Source organism: Penicillium canescens (assembly GCF_028828765.1).
Source record: "Penicillium canescens strain IBT 15451 chromosome Unknown utg000004l_segment0_segment0, whole genome shotgun sequence".
Taxonomy (NCBI): domain Eukaryota; kingdom Fungi; phylum Ascomycota; class Eurotiomycetes; order Eurotiales; family Aspergillaceae; genus Penicillium; species Penicillium canescens.
In genome coordinates this window covers 3,290,864-3,312,857 of record NW_026703966.1, presented here as the reverse complement: position 1 = coordinate 3,312,857, position 21,994 = coordinate 3,290,864, and the positions used below count along the sequence as shown (strand labels likewise).

At 55.4% G+C, this 21,994-nt stretch overlaps 2 protein-coding genes across 2 annotated transcripts; both read left to right on the top strand.

Moving 5' to 3' along the window:
- Positions 1–685: 685 nt before the first annotated feature.
- Positions 686–19,513, top strand: lah (involucrin repeat protein; the record flags this gene model as incomplete). Its single annotated transcript, XM_058515366.1, has 4 exons — positions 686–5,153; positions 5,246–7,050; positions 7,237–17,934; positions 17,984–19,513. 4 exons carry the CDS (start codon positions 686–688, stop codon positions 19,511–19,513), a joined length of 18,501 nt encoding a protein of 6,166 aa, XP_058372544.1.
- Positions 19,514–20,064: 551 nt separating this feature from the next.
- N7446_006618 (uncharacterized protein) lies at positions 20,065–21,866 on the top strand (the record flags this gene model as incomplete). Its single annotated transcript, XM_058515365.1, has 3 exons — positions 20,065–20,242; positions 20,317–20,642; positions 21,678–21,866. 3 exons carry the CDS (start codon positions 20,065–20,067, stop codon positions 21,864–21,866), a joined length of 693 nt encoding a protein of 230 aa, XP_058372543.1.
- Between the last annotated feature and the right edge of the window lie 128 nt (positions 21,867–21,994).

Here is a 21,994-nt window from a genome sequence, read left to right as displayed (position 1 = left end):
TCTCCCATTTTAAGATCCGATAAGTTACAGTGCCAGAGACACAGAACACAGAATCTGAGGATCATGTATAGACCCGTGGAGCCTCAGGTGTCAAATCGCAAACATGGCTGGCTGGACCCGACGCTCCACAGTGAGATTTCAACCGTGGTTCAGTACGATGATATCAACTCCATTCAAGTGTAGCTACAGTATGTTCTTGTAGTGATACCGACACATATCTCTAGGATATGCATCTCTCTATGTCCGAATAGATATATATATGCGAAAATTTAGTAAAGTAATGCCCGATCTCGAGTGACGAAGTTCCCAGCCCCGTGGCACGTGCACGATGCTTCACCGCGAGTTTGATTCGCTCCACTCGTTGCACCGGACAGCTCATCAAGGCAAACGAAATGAGTGATTCACATTTTTCACATTCGTGCATTGATGCTTGACATACCCGACATACTCGACCTTTCATTGAGCGAAAGTTCTGAAGTATTGGAGCACTGGAGTACTAGAGCAAGGCTGGAAACGATCGGGAGGATAAGCGGTTAAGTCCCGCCGATCCACGGTTCAGCTTGTTTACAAACAAACCCATAACAACCAGAGGCTGGGGATCTGACAACTTTCCTTCCCCATACTCCTACATTCCTCATTCCCTTCCCACATGGTGGATTCCTGAGGGCCTAATTAATTGCCCACCATGTTCAAGGCTCTGATGGGCAGTCGGTCATCGTCGTCCACCGACGTGCGCTCCAAGAGCCGGCGCAAGACCGACAACTCCGACGCCAAATCGACCTCAAGTCGCAAATCCTCACGGGGTGACGACCGTGACCGCGGCCTGGGTGATTTGTCCTCGTACTCACCATCGGGCTCCCGCAGTAAGCGTGGGCCGTCTAGCATAGCCGGCGACTCCATCGCTTCCAGCTATGTGACCGCAGAACCGGAAGCCATTGATGATTCCGGTCGCTATATCATTGAGCGCACCCCCAAACGCAGAGACAGTGACCGGGATAGCAAGAGTTCTCGCCGCCGCGAACGCGACCGATCCGTGAGTCCAGATCGGGAGAGGAGAAGAAGCCGACGGGCGACGGAAGATACTCTGGATGATGACTTGGATCTGGAGCGGGAGCGCGACCGCCGTGAGCGTCGTCGCACCCAGTCTGGGGACCCTTATGTGCCTCCGGTCTCTATGAGCATGCCGCCTAGCGCCCCCGCCGTACAGTTTGCCACCGACATTGCGGCACCAGGCTTCTCACAGTTTCCCATGCAATATGACACTGGCATGCCTCCTACCGGCCATTCACCAGAGCATGAGGTGCCTTATGATCCTCATGTCCAGCAACAATTCCCGGGTCAATTCCCAGAGGGTGTTGCGCAGCCGTACCTGCCGATGAATCCTGCCGGCGCTGCGGCAGACTACTACGGTGACCAAGGTCAGTCTGTAGAGATGCAGCCCGGTGTTCGCCCGGCGCCTCCATCTGTGCTCCCCAACACTCAAGCACACTTGATGGCCGCATCTCCCACGGCCAATCCTCCCCCAGAGCCCAGTAGCATGGGTCAGACTGGTGCGGCGGCGGCTTATTTTGAGGATGATTTCCATGTCCCTGCGCAACCCGCGAAGCCTCCGTCGGCGTCTTCATCCAGGCCTCCCAAACCCTCGAATCCTTCGAAACCTAGCAAGCCTTCTTCATCGAGCGTGCTTCCTGCTGCAGCTGTTGGAGCCGCTACCTATGGGATTAGTGGCATGATGTCTCACTCTCACAACGATCAACACTCTTCGTCTGAGGTGCATCACTCTAGCTCTTACAACCAGCCAATGGCCCAACCTATGAGCCAACCTATGAGCCAGCCAATGACCCAGCCGATGGCAAGCAGCAGCCACAAGCCTACACACAAGCCTCCTCACTCGCACAGCTTCAGCGAAGGAGTCGGCCTCGCAGCTGCTGGTGGTGCGGCTGGATACATGATGGGTCACCATCATCACTCCTCGAGCCCGGAGCACGCTTCGCAATACAGCTTCCAGAACTACGAGGGCTCGTCTCAAGCTGGTATCCCACCATATGCCCCCGGTTATCCCAACCACAACCACAACCACGCCCTATATGCTGCAGGTGCAGCAGGATACGCTTCCAATGCTGCTCATAACCCCGGATTCTATCCTCATGGCCCCGGTGCGCTTGCTCTCCAAGAGCGCCAACGTGGGCCCCTCGGACGGTTCGTTGATTTCTGGCGGGATCCCGAGGCCGTTGGAAGATTCGAGGACTACACGGAGACAATTGGCGTTTGCAAGTACTGTTTCCAGCCCGGAACGAGCTCCCTGGATGCACCTCGCAAGCATCACTATGGCAGACGTCGCCGGCACTCCGCTGATCGACACAGCAGTGCCAGCTCGTCTAGAGTGAGCAAGGTCAGCCGTTACCAGTCATCTGAAGACGAAGGCCGCCGACGTAACAAGTCCAAGAAGTCCTCGTCATGGCTGCCTGGCATGCTGGCTGGCTATGCGACCAAGTCACTCTTCTCGAACAAGGAGTTTGATGATTCGTACAGCATCCGCTCTGGCCGAGTAGCTTCCTCTCATGACGAAGATGACCGCAGGAGCTACACTTCTCGTGGCGTGACTCGCCGTTCTGGTCGCAGTCCCCAGAGAGATTACCAATCGGACAGTAAACGCCCATCCGGATACTCGAGACGGACACGCTCCCGATCCCGTTCTTCATCCCGTTCTGAGCGCCATTCATTCTTGAAGGAGGCTGCCCTGGGTGCTGCAGTTGGTGGAGCTGCGTTGGCTGTTACCAAGTCGCGTAACCGCTCCCGCAGCCGGTCTCCTGGAAGAGATCAACGTCGCAAGGATTCATCCTCTTCATCGTCCTTTGTCAACGTCTCTCGCCCCTCGAAGAAGTCTGTCGCCGGTGGTATCGGCTCTTTCTTCACTTCCTCATCGGAGAACCGGAAGAAGCGTCAGAGCAAGAAGCGCAGTGGTTTCTTCTCCTTCAAAGGTGGTTCGTCATCTTCTTCGCTTGATAACGATCTTGCCTTTGGAGATGGGTTTTCCAAGAAGTCTTCTAAGCTCAAGAAGAAGGACAAGAAGGGCAAAGATGTCGATGCCGCTTTGGTAGGACTTGGTGCTACTGCAGCTCGCCTGGCTGGCTCCTCGCCTAATGGTCCTAGCCGCAGTGCAGGCCAGATATACACCAAATCCCGTCATTCAAACTACGCTTCCTCTGCCAACGACGACGAGTGGATCGATGAATCCGAGGACCAGTCTGCCTCAAGTGTCAGCTCCGCGCTAGCATTCGGAGCAAGTAGCGCTGATTCATCCTCCGACTCAAGCAGTCGTTGGGGCTGGCGATGGGGCAGCAAGAAGGACAAAAAGAAGAAAGACAAGAAGTCCAGTCCCACCAACGCTGCACTCGCAATTGGTGCTGGTGCTCTCGGAGCCGCTGCCATTTCTTCTGCTCGTCACCGTGATAGCGAGCCCCCAAGCAGCTCTGGCAGTCTCCAGCAAGTCTATCCGATGCCCACTTCTGACCCATCTCGCTTCGATGTTGCCAAGATGTCTCCTTCTGTGTCTGGTGGCCACCCGGCCCTCGTCCGTCCTGGACCTATTCCCCTCCAGCAGCCGCAGCCTGTCACCCCTGTCTCGCAAGCCGTGTACACTACCCAAGGAGGTCTGCCAGGATCGACCCCTGCCTACAGTGCACCAGCTGTTCCTCCTGCCTTTGCCGCGAACGGATTTGGACCACATGACGCTCAGCTCCACGACTCTCGGGATGCCATATGGGCCCCCGAAGTTCCACAATCCGAAGGTCGCAGACCCCATCGACGCAGCGACTCCTTCCCTGTTTTCCCTACTCAGGAAACTGCTTCTGGCTTGAAGCGCCGGTCAACCACCAAGGACCAGGCTTCCGTTCAATTCAACTTGACGGAGGAGCAAGCAGAAAGGGAACGCCGCCTTGATCGCCGTGACCGGAACTCCCGAGATGATTTTGTCGACCCGCAACCTCTTCAATTGCTCGATAGAGAGGACGAAGATCGCCAGGAGATCGAACGTCTTGTTCGTCGCCGCAGGGAGCGAGAGGAAGAAGATCGCCTGGAGGCTGAACGTCTTGACCGTCGTCGCAAGGAGCGCGAGGATGAGAAGCGCCAATACACCACTGAAAGGGAGAAGGACTCCTCAGCTTGGGTTGGAGTAGCCGCTGCTGGAGCTCTTGGCGCTGCCGCTGCTAGTACCGTTCTTTCTCGCAAGACGGACGACGATGAAGCCTCTGAAGCCAGCCTGCGACGCAATGAACGCCGGGAGAAACGCCGTGCTGAGCGTCGCCGTGATGGTGACATTGATGCCGAGTCTTCACTTGTGTCAAGGTTCGAGCCTGTTCAGCCTATTGAAGAAGCGCCAGCGGTGGAACACCGCGAAGAGAAGAAGCCACGCTCTCCTCGCCGTGCTTCTCCTCGCCAACCCCAAGTTTACGAAGATTACGCAGAGTTCTTCGCTCCCGAAGAGCTACGACACAGCCCTGATGACCAGAAGCGTAGCGGCTCTGGCGGTATGCCCACGATTGTGGAAATTGAGCCCGCCAGTGAGCGCCGTGCTCGCGACGAAATTCCACGCGAAGAGCCGGACTATTCGCACGAGCCTTACAAAAATGTTGACCACCTCCCATGGCCAGTTCCCCGCCTCAACTTCATTGAGCCGACTCCTCCCCAGAGCATAAATGGTGGATCCGTTCGCGATGCTACTTCCCCCATTGAACCACCTGTAGATACATCATCCTATGATACCAAGCCTCGAGAACGATCAACCACTGGCTCCCGCGTCTCCTGGGGCGACGACAAGACCCATGAATACGAGATCCCATCTTCTTCCGAAAAGGATCCCCTGGAGCATGACGTCTCTCCTTATGAGGAGGTCTCTCCCAAGGATGTCCCACTGCCTGTGTCTGAGATCAGTTCCACCAGGGAGATTGCTAGCAAGCCCGAATACGGAAACGACATCGAATTCGCCGCCACCGTTGCTGCCGCGACCGCCGCTGCTGGATTTGATCCCGCTATGATTACCGATGACCCATCCTACCATACCCGCACTTCTCCCCCTGGATCAGAGGATGAAGGACGTTTCAATTCATCCTGGGTGACATCAGCCCGCAAGGAGCCCCACGGCTTCGTTCAAGGTGAAATCGAAGAAGTTGGACCCAAGACAATTAAGGATGTGTCGTCTTCCAAGCATATCACCGACAAGGATGAACTTTTTTCGACGAACCAGAGTCCTTCTCGAAGAATAACGATATTTCCTTGGGACGCCGTGACAAGTCCTCGATTGCCCAGGAGGTTCTTGAGCGGTTGAACGGCAAGCGTGATAAGCAAGATCAACCTAGTTCTCCGGAGCGTGATGTTGATATTGATGCCTTTTCCATGCCTGGTGGCTTTGATGCTGCTGATTCGAAAGACCTCGTTAATTCCCGTGATGAAAGATCTGTCTTCTCTGCCCCTGGCCCTGTTACTCAAGTACCCGAGTCGCCGACTCAGTCCAAGAAATCCAAGTCCAAGAAGAAGTCTAGAAAGAGTGTTGATGCCTTCGAGATTGAGACAAAGGAACGTGAACCGGAACCAGAACCAGTGCGTCAGTCTGAGCGGGTGCCAGAGTCTGTGCGTGAGCCCGAGCCCGAGATCATCGAGGTTCAAGACGAAAACCGCTCTATTGTTTCTGCCCCCGCTACCAAAGACGAGAAATCCAAGTCTAGAAGATCCAAACGCAGCGGTGATGACTTCGATATCGCCCCATTGCAGGACGTTACTGAGTCTCGCGATGACACCCGCTCTGTCTTCTCTGTGCCTGTCACGAAGGATGAAACATCCAAATCACGGAAGTCTCGAGGCAGCGGTGATGATTTCGACATCTACAGATCGCGAGAAGTGCCTGACTCCGGAGAGCCTTCTCCCCCTGTCACTGCTGCTCCCGTATCCAAAGATTACGGGTCTCCCAGATCCAAGACATCCAGACGAAGCGGCGATGACTTAGAAATTGTCTCATCCCGAGATATTTCCGAGTCTCGTGATGATGGATCTGTCTTCTCTTCCCCTGCCACCAAGGATGAGACCAGCAAGTCTGGGAGATCTAGACGAAGTGGTGACGACTTTGAAATTTCTCGTTCGCGCGATGCGGCTGAGTCTCGGGATGATACTCGCTCTGTGTTCTCTGTTCCGGCTACCAAGGATGAGACCAGCAAGTCAACGCGGTCTCGACGCAGCGGCGATGACTTTGACATTTTCCGCTCTCGCGACCCATCTGAATCTCGTTCCGTTACGTCGGAGTCGGCTAGACATAGGACATCGCGCCGAAGCGGCGACGATTACGTCTCCCGATCACGCGACGTTTCTGAGTCCCGGTCTGTTGCTTCTGAGTCTTCTAGACACAGAAAGTCTCGCAGAAGTGGTGATGACTTTGATCCTCCCCGTGACACTGAAACCCCTCCGCCCGAAGACGGAGAGGACGGCGAGGAGAAGAAGAAACGCCGGAAGCGCCACTCCAGACATGGCAGCGACACATTCTCCATTGATGACGATGCTCGTTCTGCTGTCACAGATCTTGCGGACGACAGGTCTGAGCGCCGCAAGCACCGTCATCGCTCCTCGCGCGACAGCAACTTCGATGATACTGCCTCTGTAACGTCTTCTCCTGCAAGGATTAGCGAGTCCCGCGAGAGACGTAAGGCCAAGGATGAAGAAAAGGAGAAGAAGCCGGGTGGCTTCTTGAGAAGCATCTTTGGCTCGCAGGTCTCAGCTCCCGCGGAGCGTACCCGCTCATCCTCGCTGGATAAGCGTTCCTCCCGCGAAGCCCTGTCTGAGGCTGGTGTCGATGATGAGCGCCGTCGCCGCAAGAAGCGTTCCTCTAAACACCGCAGCTCCAGCAACGGAGATGAACTGGAAGATGCGTCTGACAAGGAGAAGGATGCTGAGGATGGCACGAATCTGGAGGATTACAGGTCTAGTAGACAGCGCAAGGAAGAGCGACGTCGGCATCGGTACGAGGAAATTGTGGATTCAGGACGGAAACGGGATTCTGAGAAGGTATAGCATCTGAAATTTCTTTTTGTTGTTACTCATGTTGTCATTTTTATTGTACACATTCATGTGCCATATAGTTACCCTTTTTCGCTGGCGATGGCTTCTGTCACACCGGCTTTGCACAAAAACCACAAGACCCGAACAAAAAAGAAATGTACTAAGCTTTTACTGGTATTACTCCATGTGCAGGACCATAATGACGACTACGACAATCAATCTTTTTTAAACGAGCGCCCCGAAACGCCAGCCGCGGCTGAGCGCGATGATGATGTACGTGGTGCTTCGGGGCTCCCAGCATCGGCAGCAGAAACTGCTCTCGGTGCAGCTGCAGGCCTAGGCTTAGGCGAGATTTTGCAGCAAAGACCCCGGAGCCGCTCGACGTCTCCTCCAAGCGCCGAGAAAGCCCTCGACCTCACGCCCAAGTCTCAGAGCAGACCTGCTTCACCTGAAACAAGCCGATCCCCCAACGCACGCCGCGGCTCCGTGGCCAAGTCAATCACCGAGTCTCCAACAGCCGTGCCTCTGCACTTCCGCCGCCCCCCAACATCACCGGGCCTTCCCCGCGCTGTCCCCGTCGAAGCGCCTAACGTTGAATCCCCCGGCTCACCAAGCCAACAGCGCCACCGCCGTCCTGGCTCAGTCGAGTTCCGCAATTCCCGCGAGATCAGGCCGCTGTGGTTAGTTGAGCGCCATAGCTCTGTCAAGGGCGAGGCTGAGCCTCAAGAGGGATTGCCCTCGCTCCCGTCCAGCAAAACCTCTTCCCGTGTCCCATCCATTGAAGACCTGAAGGCCCTCAATGACGATGATGCTGTTCGGACCTGGGAGCAGGTGGACCTGAGTCACTCGATTATGGAGAACCGTCGACCTACCGGTCTGACAATCGAAACCGATCACGCTAACGAGAACCATCATCGCGAGATTGATCTCCTCGACTCGCAGCAGGCTACTCCTACTGCTGAGCACTTCGAGAGTTCTAGCCACTCCGCTAAGAAGGAGAAGCTCAAATATGAGTTCCATTCTCCTTCTGAGCTTTTACGGAACCCTGACAACTTCGAGCCGTTGCCTGGCTCGCCTACTTTGGAGGCTCTTCCTTCTGCCGAGGGGTCAGTGATTGGTCCTAAGAACAAGGAGGTTGAGGAGAAACCTGCTGAGCAGGAGGCTTGGCTTGAGTCTGAAATTCCCACCTGGGAGAAGGAGCCCCTCCCTAGTGGTGGCGATGTTGCCAAGGCCGCTGGCTTCGCTGGTATAGTCGATGCAGCTGCCATCGCCGCCGTGAAGAAGAAGGAGAACCAACACTCCGCCGAACACGCAGAAGACTCTGAACCTCCCGCGCTGCCAGAAGCTGAAACGGAAGCTGCCGCCGCTGAGCCCAAGGTTCACGGCTTCGGCGATATCGTCGACGCAGCTGTTGCAACAGAAGTTGCTTCGCACGACAAGGCACCCGCCGACGAAGAGATCGGAGAACCGGGCACTGCAATCGAAGAGAATGCACCCGTCCAACTCGAGTCTACACAGCCAGTTGAGGCAGCAAAGGAGATAATAGAAGGACCCATCCCTGAACCGATAGAAGAGTCTGCTGGGCCTGCTGACACTGAGACTGCCGAAGAGACTGCCATGACTCCGGCTCAGAAGCGCAAGGCCAAGAAGAACAAGAAGAAGAATAAGAGTCAGGGTCAGAGTGTTGACTTTGTTCCTGAAGAGACTGCTCCTGTTGTTCAAGAGGATGCTTCTAAGGAGATTAAGCAAACGCCTGTTGCCGAGACGCCTGCTGTTCAAGATGCTCCCGTTGAGGTGGACACTACTCCGGTTGATCCGGAGGCCGTTGCTCCTGCGCAAAAAGATGTTCCTGAGACTGCTCAACCCGAAGCTGAAGCCGAGCCCGTTGAAGCGCCCCGCGAGATTGTGGCGGAGCCTGAGATCTCACCTGAGCCTGAAGTTCCTGCGCCCTCTGCGGATGAAGATGCTACCGCTCAGCAGCCCGCCGAAACTGAGCCCGCTGAAGCATCTCGCGACCTTGGACTTGATTCTTCTGCAGCTGTTGCTGAGACTTTCGAGCATGTTACTGCGCCAGAGCCTGAGGCCGAGCCCGAAGTTGCTTTGACGGCTGCCCAGAAGAAGAAGGCTAAGAAGGACAAGAAGAAGAAGAACAAGTCCAAGGACGCTTCTGCTGAAGAGCCTGCTGATGATGTGGCTACTTCTCAACCTCAGGATGAGGTTGTTGCTTCTACCAAGATACCCAAGCAAGAGGAGACTGTACCCAGCGCCGAAGAGCCTGTCCTACCAGCAGAGGGCTCGGACAAGAACATCGAGGAGCAGGAAGCCACAGAGCCTGTCTTCACCGATGCCAATGAGACTGCGGTCCCTGAGACTACGCAACCGGCAGGCGAGGAAGTATCTCGAAGCCTGCAAGACATCGATAGGCCAGTTGAAGAAGCAACCCTCGTAGCTTCGGAGGATCTCACCGCCCCTGCAGTCACCGAACCAACCAAAGAAGACTCAGAAGGCGAGGACAACTTTCAGGAAGCCGTTGAAGAGCAAGCCCCTCAGCCCGTCGAAGAGAAGGAGCCCGAGGTTGCACCGGAGCCCACAGCAGAGCTTGTGTCCGAGCCTGCTGCTGAGCCTGCCGCTGAGTCGGCCTCGGAAATTCCAGCCAACATGCCCGCAGAAGCCCCCGCAGAGCCCCAGGAGACAAAGGCTCAGAAAAAGAAGAACAAGAAGAAAAACCGCAAATCTGTCGCTGTCGAAGAGATCTCAGTTCCCACCGAGGAAGAGCCAACACCTGCCCCTGAGGGCGAAACCGAAGAGTTCAAATCTGCTTCGACCGAGCCTGCAGATACCCAGATTTCTGAAACTAGCGGTGAAGCCTTGCAAACTGATCCTGAACAACCTGCCAAGGGTCTCGAGCTGCCTTCTGAGACAGCCGCCAAAGAACCTGCTGCTGCACCACAGCAGCAGGATGTCGCTCCAGCTGAGTCTACCGCCGATGTTGCCCCTGCTCCAGTTGACATAGAGGGCCCTACAGGAAAGACTGCTCGTGAAATCGCCGAGCCAGCTGCCGTTGAGACTCAGCCTGAAGCCCAGCCTGAGACCGCCGCTGAACCTGAACCTGAATCTCAACCTCAACCCGAAGCTGAGGCAGAGGCCGAGGCCGAGCCCGAGGTTGCCTTGACTGCTGCGCAGAAGAAGAAGGCCAAGAAGGACAAGAAAAAGAAGAACAAGCAGAGCCAATCTTCTGTTCCTGATGGGGAACAGCCTGCTGAGTCTGCACCTACTGAGCCTTCTTCGCCGGCACCTGAGGCTGTACCTGCGGCCGAGCCTACTGCTAAGGAGGTCTCTTCGGTGCCAGAAGAGGTGTTGGCTGGTGTGGCGCCTCAAGATACTGAGAAGGGGGTGCACATTGAGTCTGAGCAGTCTGTTGAGCATGAGCAACCCGCCGAGCTCGAAAAGATTGTTGAGCCAGAGCAGCCTCAAGAAGAAGGAGCTCCCGCCTCCATCCTGGAGCCCACCGTAGAGGAGACAACCGCAGAGATTTCGAAGGAAGAGCCCGCAGAACAGGAGGAACAGGTCCAAGCAGAAGAAACCCCTGTCGAACCCGAGGTCCCCATGACTGCAGCCCAGAGAAAGAAGGCCAAGAAGGCCGCGAAAAAGAAACAGGAGGAAGAAGCGGCCCTCGCTGCTGCTTCTGACAATGCCAACCCTGCCGAGTCTGAGCCCGTACCCGAGGCTGAATCTACTGAGACTCCTGCTCCGGTGGAGTACCCCGCAGTGGTGGAAGATAAGCCTGCTGAGATTGAACAAGACGCTGCGCCTGCGGCTGAAATTGAGGCTCCTACCACCGAGGAAACACCCTTGCCAGCGGACGCTGAGGTCGCCGAGTCAAGCCAAGACCTCAAGCCCTCCACCGAGGATGTGCCCGCGGTAGCCGACGTCGAGCCTGCTGAGGCTAGTGCTGATGTTGTTCCTGCATCCGAGGAAGCTCCTGTCCCTGCTGATGTACCCCAATCTGAGGAGCCAAAGTCCGAAGATGCAACCCTAGCACCTGCTGAAGAAGCCACACCCGCAGCTGTTGAGACTGAAACTCCTCAAGAGCCAGAAGCACCAGCAGAGCCCGAGGTGCCAATGACTGCCGCCGAGAAGAAGAAAGCCAAGAAGAACAAGAAGAAGCAGCAGCAGCAAAAGCAGTCTGAGTCTGCTCCCGCAGAGGATGCTGCCCCTTTAGTCGAGGAGACAAAGGCCACCGAAGAAGCCACCGTCCCTGTGCCAACTCCGACTGAGGCAGCACCTGAAGTTGAAACCGAGACCACAGCCCAAGAGGAGCAAACCCAGGATACTCCTGCTCTCGACAAGGAAGCTCCGACAGAGTCGGTCTCCGATGAGACTGTTGCTGCTCCCGAACCCTCCGAAGAAGCTACCGATATTCAGGCTGTAGCTCAAGAGACTGCTCCAGAGGCCGCGGCCGAACCAGCTGCCCCTGTGGAAAATTTCCAGGAAGAGCAGAAAGCCGATGCTGCTTTGGAACAGCCTTCGGAGGAGAAGTCCACAGATGACAAGGAGCCGATCGCTGAGGAGACTCCAATCGCAGAATCTATCGAGGCTGCAGCACCAGAGGAGGCCGCCCTGACTCCAGCTCAGAAGCGAAAGGCTAAGAAGGACAAGAAAAAGAACAAGGGCCTCTCAGCTACCCCTGAAGAACAGCAGCCTGTACCCGCTGAAGAGGACTCAAAGCCTACGCCTGTGGAGGAAGAACCCACGCCTACTCCTGCCGAGGAGCGCGCGGAGCCTACCAGCGAACCACCCTCCACTGACAAAGAGGTTGAGCCCCCTGCCCCGACAGAGGAAGCGAGCCCCGAGGAGGCATCCCCAGAGACTTTGCAACAGGATGCCCCCGCCGATGCAGCCGCAGCTGAGGCCGCTGAAGACGCCGCGATGGCTCCAGCTCAAAAGCGCAAGTCCAAGAAAGACAAGAAGAAGCGACAGTCCCTTGCCGCTGAAGAGTTACAAGCTACGCCTATAGAGGAAGAGCCCAAGTCTGTGCCTGCTGAAAAAATGGTAGAGCCTACACCTCCGGCAGAGTCTACAGAGCCTGCGCCCCCCCAGGATGTTGAGCAACCTGCCAATGACAAGGAGATCGAATCTCCTACCGTGGTAGAGGAAGCGAAGCCTGAGGAATCGTTACCTGAGAACACCCAAAATGATGCCCCTCCCGATGAAGCGGCAATTGAGGCTGCTGAAGAAGCTGCGATGACACCCGCCCAAAAGCGGAAGGCCAAGAAAGACAAGAAGAAGCGCCAGTCTCTTGCCGTTGAGGAACATCAGCCCGTAGCCGCTGAGGAAGAGGTAAAGGACACGCCTGTTGAAGACGGTCTAAAGGGTGTGTCCACTGCAGAAGCCACGGAGGCTAATCCAGCAGAGACGACAGAGCTTGCGCCAGCTCAGGAGATTGAGCAGCCTACTCTTGAGAAAGATGCCGAACCCCCTGTTGTGACCGAAGAACTCCCTAATGCCGAGGAGCCTTCACCAGAGGAGAGCATTTCGCAAGATGCTCCTGCGGATACAGCAGCCGCCGAGGCTGCCGAAGAAGCTACCATGACTCCCGCTCAGAAGCGCAAGGCCAAGAAAGACAAGAAGAAGCGCCAGTCACTTGCTGCTGAAGAACAGCAGACTGCGCCGCCTGAGGAGCTACCTGCAGCTAGTGAGGAGGAGACCAAAGCTGCACCCGCCGAAGATGTGTCCGCCGAGCCTGCACCAAGCCAGGACAATGAGCAACCTGCTTTGGCTGAGGATGTTGAGGCTCTTGTGGCCACAGAAGAAGCGACAAAACCAGAGGAGCCCTCGCCAGAAGAAAGTACCCAGCAGGATTTCCCCGCTGACACCGCCACACCGGACGCTGTGGAGGAGGAAGCAATGACCCCCGCTCAAAAGCGCAAGGCCAAGAAAGACAAGAAAAAGAATCGAAAGTCTGTCGCTTGGGGTGATGAGGAAACTGCTTCGCAGGCCGACGACTCTAAGCGTGAACAGGACTCTCCTGTCCCCGAAGAAAAAACCGATTCGCAGGATCCTTCGGCCGAACCTACTGTCACTTCTGAAGATGCCGCCAAGGAACTTGCCGTTGCCGAAGAAGTGGCCGAAGCTGTCACTGACAAGGATGTCTCATTACTCGAGACCCCTGCGTCGGGCGAGCCAGAGAAGACAGAGGTGGTTGCTCCATCTGAAGAAGCCAAGGAGATTACTGAGCAGGAACCCTCTACCCCTGGAAAGCCCGAGGAGGAATCCAAGCCTGCGTCAGATCCTCAGTCACCCAGTGGACAAGATGCTGAAGCACAGGCCGAGGCTGGAATGACAGCAAAGGAGCGTCGCAAGGCAAAGAAGAACAAGAAGAAGGGCAAGTCTGTTGACTTGACCGACGACGCCCCCGTTGAAAAAGAGGCCGCACCCGAGGCTCCTGCTGAGACACCTGCCGATACGCCAGCAGAGCCAACACCGGGCCCCGAGGAGGAGAAGGGCGTCGATCCTGAGACCCCCAAGGCAGAGGAACCCGCGACAGTTGAGCCTGCAACCGAAGATGCTCCAAAGGAGGAGAACGCCGACCAGCATCCTGCCACCAAGACCACAACCGAGATCGAGCCAGTCCCATCACCAGCCGAGCCAGCGGAAGAGGTTGAAATGTCAGCCAAGGAGCGCCGCAAAGCAAAGAAGGCCAAGAAACGCCAGTCCAAGAATGTCGACGCCGATAATGACGCCTCTTCCGCGCCGCCAACCGAGCCTGGCACGCCCGGTGAACCTGCTGACAGCGTCGAAAAAGTCCTTACCTCCACGGACACCCCGGGACTCTCAGCCGTGACGGCAACCTCGCCTGCGGAACATGACGGTAAAGAACATCAGTCCCACGACATAGAAACTCACGCCGCGGCGAAAGAAATGGCTTCGACTGATGAATTCATGTCTTCGCAGGTAGAGCAGCCTCAGATAGAGAGTCCTTTTTTAGATTATCCTCCCCAGCCCGTGCTTGAGCGTTCAGTTAATTCCGGCGAGTTGGAGGAGGTACTTGCTCCGGAGCAGGATAACGAACCCCCTGCTATCCATGAGCCTGAACTATTGACAAAGGAGGAAGACCTTGAAGGTGAAGGTCAGAAGGAAGATGGTGAGAAGCCACAGGAGGAGTTGGTTGAACATGCACCTAGTGCAGGGGAGATGTCGTCTGTGCCGGAAGCAGACTATCTCTCTGGAGAGAAGGCTATTGAAGAGACGCCTGTGGATGTGCCGGAGGAAGTTGTCCCTGAGGCACAGACGGGGGAAGCTCCCGCGGAAGAGGAGACTTCAGAGACAGCTTTGTCGAAGAAGCAGAAAAAGAAAAACAAGAAAAAAAACAGAAAGCAAGAGGAGGACATAGTCGAGGAGGAAGCTCCAGCACCCGAGCTTGAAGCCGCTATCACAGAGGAAAAGGAACAGCCTGAAGCTGTGAATTTGGCCGAGTCTGGATCGGTACCGGAGCCAGAGGAGAAGACAGCAACCGAGCCTGAGCCTGTTGCGGAGACCGAAACAGTGTCAGCCTCCGAGGAGCAATCCACTGACCAGCCGAAGGATACCGAAGAACCTTCCGCGGTCAAGCCAATCGAGGCCGTTGAAGCTACCAATGAGCGCACTGTCCTGGAGGCTGAACCCGTTGCCCCTGGCAGTGAAGAACCTGAATCAGCACCTATCACCAAACCGAGCAAGAAAGACAAGAAGAAGCAGCGCCAATTGCTCCTTGCTCAGGAAGCTGAAGCTAAGCAGCAGCCTGAAGAACAGCCAGCTCCCGAGGCTAGTGAGGCTGCTGCCCCGGAATCTGATATTGCAACGGATGTTGCGACTGCCGATGAAAAGACGCAGGATGAACCTGTTGCTTACGCAGAGGAAATTACTGTGAAGCCTACTGATGTCACCGAGGAGACTGCTAAGGATATTGAGCCGTCACCCCTGGAGGCTGAAGGGCCAGTTCCAACTCAAGAGCCCGAAAGCGGAGAGCGCTCAATCGAACTTCCGTCAGACGATCTGAAGACAGAGGAGATCGTGCAAGAACCTGCCACCGAGACCGCAGCAGAGAACATGAGTGCTGAGAAACCCTCCGAACAAGCTTTGGCTGAGGCCGCCATTGAGCCCGAGCCTGAGGCGCCCACTACCTTCAAGAAATTGAGCAAGAAGGAGAGGAAGAAGGCCGCAGCCGCCGCCGCAGCCGCCGCCACTCTGCTCGAGGAGGAGAATAGCGACAAGGGATTGCCTGCAGCTGAAGAGCCATTATCCTCTGTGCCGCAAGCCCCAGAGGAGCCCACCGAACAACCAACTGGTGATCTGCAATCCACAGAAGCTCGCGATAAGCCCCAGCCCGAGCCAGAAAAGGACCTTGACGAGGCACAGGAACTGGCAGCTTTCGATCCAAAAGATGACGAACCTGCTGAGCAGCAGGCTGTCGAGGCTCCCGAAAACACGAAGCCTCTCGCGCCAGAGGTGAGCCCCGAGCAGCCCATAAAAGAGCCCACCGAAGAGCCAATTGTTGCTGAAACCATCTCTCGCAAACTGTCAAAGAAAGAGAAGAAAAAGGCCAAGAAGCAAGAACAGCAAGAACTGATCGAGTCGACTTCTCTTGCCGAGGAATCTGTTCCCGCTCCCGAGCCTGAAACAACAGAGGCTGTTCACGAAAAAAGCACCAAGGTGCTCTCTGCTCCGGAGCCGGAGTCTCTCGCTCAGGAGACCTCTCAGGAGGCCTCCCAGGAGACTCCTGTTGAGCTCGAGTCCGAGAGTATTGCATTGGAAGACAAGCAACCACTGGAGAGCGAGAAAGACCATGAGTTTGTCTCCCAGGATCTATCCAATGAGCCCGAGCCCGCAGAAGCCGTGGTCCAGGAACAGACAACCTTTGACCAGCCCGCTGCAGCTGAGGAAAAGAATGTTGAGGAGGACGTTGAAGTCGCTGGGCCTCCCACGCAAGAACTCGAAAAAGCAGCTGATCCCGAAGATCAGCCCGTGGGATCTGAAGTGACACCCGCTTTGTCCAAGAAGATGTCGAAGAAGGACAAGCGCAAGGCCAAGAAGAAGGGTGTTGCCGACGAGCCCAAAGAGATAGACAGCCAGCCAGCGGAAGCTGTGTTTGAGCCCGAAGCTCCACGCGAACTTGACTTTGCCGCAAACCCTACACTAGTTGCAGAGCGAGAGCTGCCGATTGATGCTCCATCTGCAACTGAAGAGCAACCCGCACCTGCACCCGAGGCTGAGTCTGAGACTGTACTTGGTCCTACGCAGGCTGAGCCAGAGCATGTTACCGAGGAAGAAACTTCTCTTTCACGCAAAGCTACCAAGAAGAAGGCGAAGAAGGCTAAAAAGACTAGCCAAGGATTGGATTTTGAGCCACAGACTGAGGTCCAGAATGAGACAGATCAAGCCGCCATCGCGCCGTTTGAAGATGACGCCTTCAAGCCTCGAGACACCGAGCTTGCGGATGCACCTGTCGAAAAGGCAAACCAGGAAGACGAAAACTGGCCCGCGATTGACTGGGAACATGCAAAAGGTGAACATGCGCAGCAATTTCGGGACACAATTCCTGAGCCTGAGTCCGAGCCTGTGATCCCATCAAACCCCGAGACTATTGGGGAATTTGAGGATTCTACAACCCCCAAAGATCTGCAGGGACCTACAGAACCTGCCGAAGAAGACGCTCGGTCTGCGCCGCTGAGCAAGAAAGACAAGAAGAAGGCCAATAAGAACAAGAAGCAATCGCAGCAAGCAGATCTTGAGGAATCTGAACCCTTGCCTCTGATCTCCTATGACAAAGGCGTTCAGGGAACCACCCCCGAAAGTCTACAAGAACCTACAGAGACCAAGGAGATCGAACCCCCCGTCCGGACAACTACACCTGGGGGTTCTAAGATTGCCAATCTGTTCCCCGGATTGGAGCGCGGTGGATTCAAGCGGCCAACTCTGGACAAGCAAATACCGTCGCTAAAAGATAGTGCTGAGGAAGAGACAACAGCGGGAGCCAGTCGCGGCATTGCTATCCCTGTCTTGGAAGCACCCAGACCGACGACTGAAGTCACAGAGGTTGCCAAAAATACCAGTGGCGAACTACCCAGCAGTCTCCAAAGGCAAATCGAATCTTCAATCTCGCATGACGAGCCCCTAGCCGAAGTTACTACAGCTACGGAAGGACAATCAAGGGAGCTAGACTTCTCGGTGCATGGCGAGAAGTCCTTGGATGCGCCATTCTCGCTGCCAGAGCCCTCTAACGAGCCGTCTTCTCCTGCCAAGAACCTCGTATCTCAGGTGGCAGCCGGTGAAGACCTGTCTGGACTGCGTCGTTCACCATCAATCCATGGACGACACGAAAAGACGCCTCGGACGTGGAGCTTGGATGAGCCCTCTGTACCAGCTCTCGCTCCATCCCCACCTCGGTCGCTCTTCGGCCCTGACGATGTCTACACTCGACCCCGTACACCGCTTGATACAATCGCGGAACAAGAACCAAGGGATGGCCATGGAGCAACCACGGGTCGCCGCGGGACGCCCCGTCTGGAGATCAAACCCGAACATGTTCTTCCACGACCTCAAACTCCTGTTCGCAAGTTCACAGATACTGCCTTTGACCGGGAGTCGTGGCCTACGCCCGAAAACGAGAGCCGAAAGGGCTCCCGGGAAGATCTGAAACGCGAAATTACAAAAACGCCCGAGCAGGTCTTAAAGCCCAGCACCAGCAGCGGTAAGCTGCGTCGGACAAATCGCAGCACTAGCGGCGATCTGCGGGCGGCTAGTCTTGCAGGTTCCCAGCCTTCGGACCTTGATCAGCTTCCCTCTTCTTCCTCTTACGACCCCGTCACTGACAAGGGCAAACGTCCGGTGCGCAATATGTCGGATGTCTATGTGAGTAATTAATTAATGTTTTGTTTTGTTTATTTACTAATTTTTCTAGGAGGGATGGGGTGAGACTCCCAGCTCCCCACGGTCGCCCAGCCGACCGCCTAGTGTCCGTCGTCGCCGCAGCATGCAACACTTGCAAGATATCGAAACCCGTCTCGACCAACTCATTTCTGAAAACCGTCTACTCATCGCTGCCCGCGATGAAGCCGAATACAACTTAAAACACTCTAGCGTCGCTCGCCGAAAGAGCGACCGGGCACTCAACACCCGCGATAGCGACCTGCGCGACAAGGAAGCCGAAGTGGAACAATTGAAGAGCTCGGTGGAGTGGCTGCAGAAGGAGACAACCCGTCTGTCCCAGGAGAATGAAGGGTTAGCAGCGTCCAATGCTGCCCTCGCCGCCGCCCACGCTGCCGAAGTGAACAATGTCCGCGAATCCTCCACGCGCGAACTCGAGGACCTACGGTCGCAACACACTCAGCTTTCGTCCCAGGTGGATGATCGAGTCCGACAAGAGATTGAAACAGCTCTTGCACAAAAAGACATTGAGTTGCGTCGTCTTCGCACCGAACTTGAGGAGACTCGCGACAAGGTCAAGGAGCTACAACAACAAATCTCAGCGTCAGTTCATGACAATGCTCTCGTCTTCCGAGACGAAGAATACTTCGACGCTGCCTGCCAGAAGCTCTGCGGCCACGTCCAATCTTGGGTGCTGCGCTTCTCCAAGCACAACGACAAACGTCGATGCCGCTCGCTCAGTGAGTTGCACGACGAGAAGATCGCAGACCGGTTCGACAACGCCCTTCTGGACGGTTCCGATCCGGATGCATACCTTTCCGACCGTGTTCGTCGCCGCGATGTCTTCATGTCGGTGATAATGACCATGGTCTGGGAATACGTTTTCACTCGCTACCTGTTTGGTATGGATCGCGAGCAACGTCAAAAGCTCAAGTCTCTTGAGAAACAACTGGGTGAAGTTGGCCCAAGCCGCGCTGTCCACCGCTGGCGAGCCACCACCCTTACCCTTCTTTCCCGGAGACCAGCCTTTGCCGCTCAGCGCGAGAGCGACACAGAGGCTGTCACCTTGGAGATCTTCAAGACCCTGTCCAAGGTCCTCCCTCCCCCCTCCCACGTTGAGTCGCAGCTCTTGGACAGCCTTCGCAAGATTATGCGAGTAGCAGTTAACCTGTCCCTGGAGATGCGCACTCAGCTGGCTGAGTTCATTATGCTCCCGCCCTTGCAGCCTGAGTACGATACCAATGGCGACCTTGCACGGCAGGTGTATTTCAATGCTGCATTGATGAATGAGCGGAGTGGTCTCACCAACGACAATGGCGAGCTGGAAGCCCAGCAGTCTGTTGTTCGCATCGTGCTCTTCCCTCTCGTCGTCAAAAAGGGCAATGATGTGGGGGAGGGCGATGACGAAGTTGTCGTCTGTCCCGCTCAGGTCCTCATTGCCCGTCCTGGCAAAGACAAGAGAGTATCAAGGATGACCAGTGGGGATCGTATGTCGATAGATGCCACCAAGTCGGTCCACAGCATGGCACCATCGTCTATGATGGACGTGAGTAATATGATCTGAGGCGTCACACTCAGGTCATGATTTCTCCCATCTAACACACGATCTTCTTCACATCTGTTTTTTGTCTCTCGCCTTGTTTGTTATTCTTTTTGCCGGATAACCGCATGGAGTTCGGCTTGAAGCCACGGTCTCTAGACCGCTGGCATTTGCATTCGGAGTTATTGCTTCAGTTTTGTTTTCATATTGATCTATTTCCTTTCCTTTTTTCTTGCATTTATGTGTTCCTAAGACAATGTGTCAGTCAACTGTGTTTATCATGGCCTTGATGTCTTATGAGTGATGACCCTGTACTTCTGGCAAGACAATTTAATACATCTTAACGTCGTTAATACAATTCCAATATAGGCAGTAACTATTCTCTTCAATGGTAGTGTCATTCCAAGGCACCGTGTGCACTCGCAGTTTTGAGACGTGGGAGGTGGTGGTTGCTGGCGTTGGCTACAAAAGCCCGGCGTTGACATTTTCGATCTTCTCCTCGTCGACTCTCCGGAATTCTTTGCCTCGAAGGATTTCTGCCCCATCTTAATTTGATCTCTCCCAAATCTTCAATCATGTTCAAGAAGTTGTTGATGTTGTCGCCGCGCAAGAAGAAGGCCAAGGACCAGACTCATACTTCGGGATCTAGTTCTACCGGTCCGTCCACTCCGTCCGCTCCGTCCGCACCAATCCTTGCGGCCTCGACTTTCTCCGCTCCACCCGACCCTAACCTTCCAAACCCTAACTCCGCTGGTATGTTGTCCTCCTCCTCGGTTGGCTCTATATAATAGCCTCTTTTACTAATTGTTTGTCTTGTTTCTTTGCAGTCGCCAATGATTCACCCGAGGTCGTTGAGCCCAAACTTGGCGTTCTGGCCGTCAGCCTCTATCAGGCTCAATGCATAAGCCTGCCTAGAGATGCCGACCTGCCTAAGGGTGTTATGCCCTACGCTCTGATTGATTATGACAAGACTCAAGTCTTCATAAACTCTGTTTCTGGTACCTCCTCCGAGCCTCTTTGGGCCGGTCGCGCCAACCAATTCATGTTCGATGTCTGGAAATCGACCCAGCTCACCGTTCACCTTTTCGTTCGCAGCTCTTCGTATTCCCCCGCGGTCGGCAGGTCCAAGGATATCTGCGTCGGCACTGCTCATGTCATCCCTCCCATCAATAAACAAGGCATGAAGAACGGCGATGAGTTCATCTCGTGGCTGGACTTCGACGAAGGACCAGGCCAGCTCAAGATTGGTTTCCAATATGCCGAAACCATGGATGAGAAGCTCACTGTCTCTGACTTCACCCTCCTCAAGGTTATTGGTCAGGGAAGTTTCGGCAAAGTCCTGCAGGTCCGCAAGAACGACACCCAGCGCGTCTATGCCATGAAGTCCGTTCGCAAGGCGAAGATCATTTCTCGCAACGAGGTTCTCCACACTATGACCGAGCGATCCGTTCTTGCTCAAGTCAACAACGCTTTCATCGTTCCATTGAAGTTCAGCTTCCAATCCGAGACCAAGCTCTATTTCGTCCTCGCCTTTGTTAACGGCGGAGAATTGTTCACTCATCTTAACGACGCGAAGGCCTTCGACATCAACCGCGCCCGCTTCTACACTGCGGAACTACTCTGCGCCCTCGAGTGCCTGCACGACTTCGGTGTCATCTACCGCGACCTCAAGCCCGAGAACATCCTCCTTGACTACGAGGGCCACATCGCCCTCTGCGACTTCGGTCTTTGCAAACTCGCGATGAGGGACGAGGATAAGACCGACACTTTCTGCGGCACACCCGAGTACATGGCCCCAGAGGTCATCACCAACTCGCCCTACAACAAGACGGTCGACTGGTGGACCCTGGGCGTGCTGCTGTACGAGATGCTCACCGGCCTGCCGCCCTTCTACGACGAGGACAAGGACGAGATGTACCGAAAGATCGTCTTCGGCGACCTGTAGTTCTCGACTGCCGTGATCGCCCCTGCCGCAAAGAGCCTGCTGCAGGGACTGCTGCACCGGGGCCCCGCCCAGCGCCTTGGTGCCAACGGTGCGGGCGAGATCAAGGCCCACCCCTTCTTCAAAGGGATTGATTGGCACAAGCTTGCCCAGCGCCGATACGTGCCGGCCTTCAAGCCGAATGTGGTACGTCATTAAAAGTCTATTCTATCTATAAGTAAATGCTAATAAGTCTCATTTCTCTAGACCGGCATCAACGACACCGGGGCCATTGACCAGCAGTGGACTGGTCAAAGTCCACGCGACTCGGTTCCCTCGGGCCCTGCCCTTTGCCGGGCCCAGCAACAGCAATTTGCTGGGTTTAGTTTCACGCGGGCCGGGTCGAGTCCTCATGCTGAGGGCTCCCGTGTGGCTGGTTCTCAGAACCAGGAGTGAAGAGTGCGGTGAGGGCAATCTGAGGGGTAAACTCACAGGGGTTAATCAATTGTGAGAGCCCGTGAGAGATGTTTTCTAACCAGAAGTTGAGAGAGAAGTGAATCAAAACAAAGCATCGCCCCTCCTCT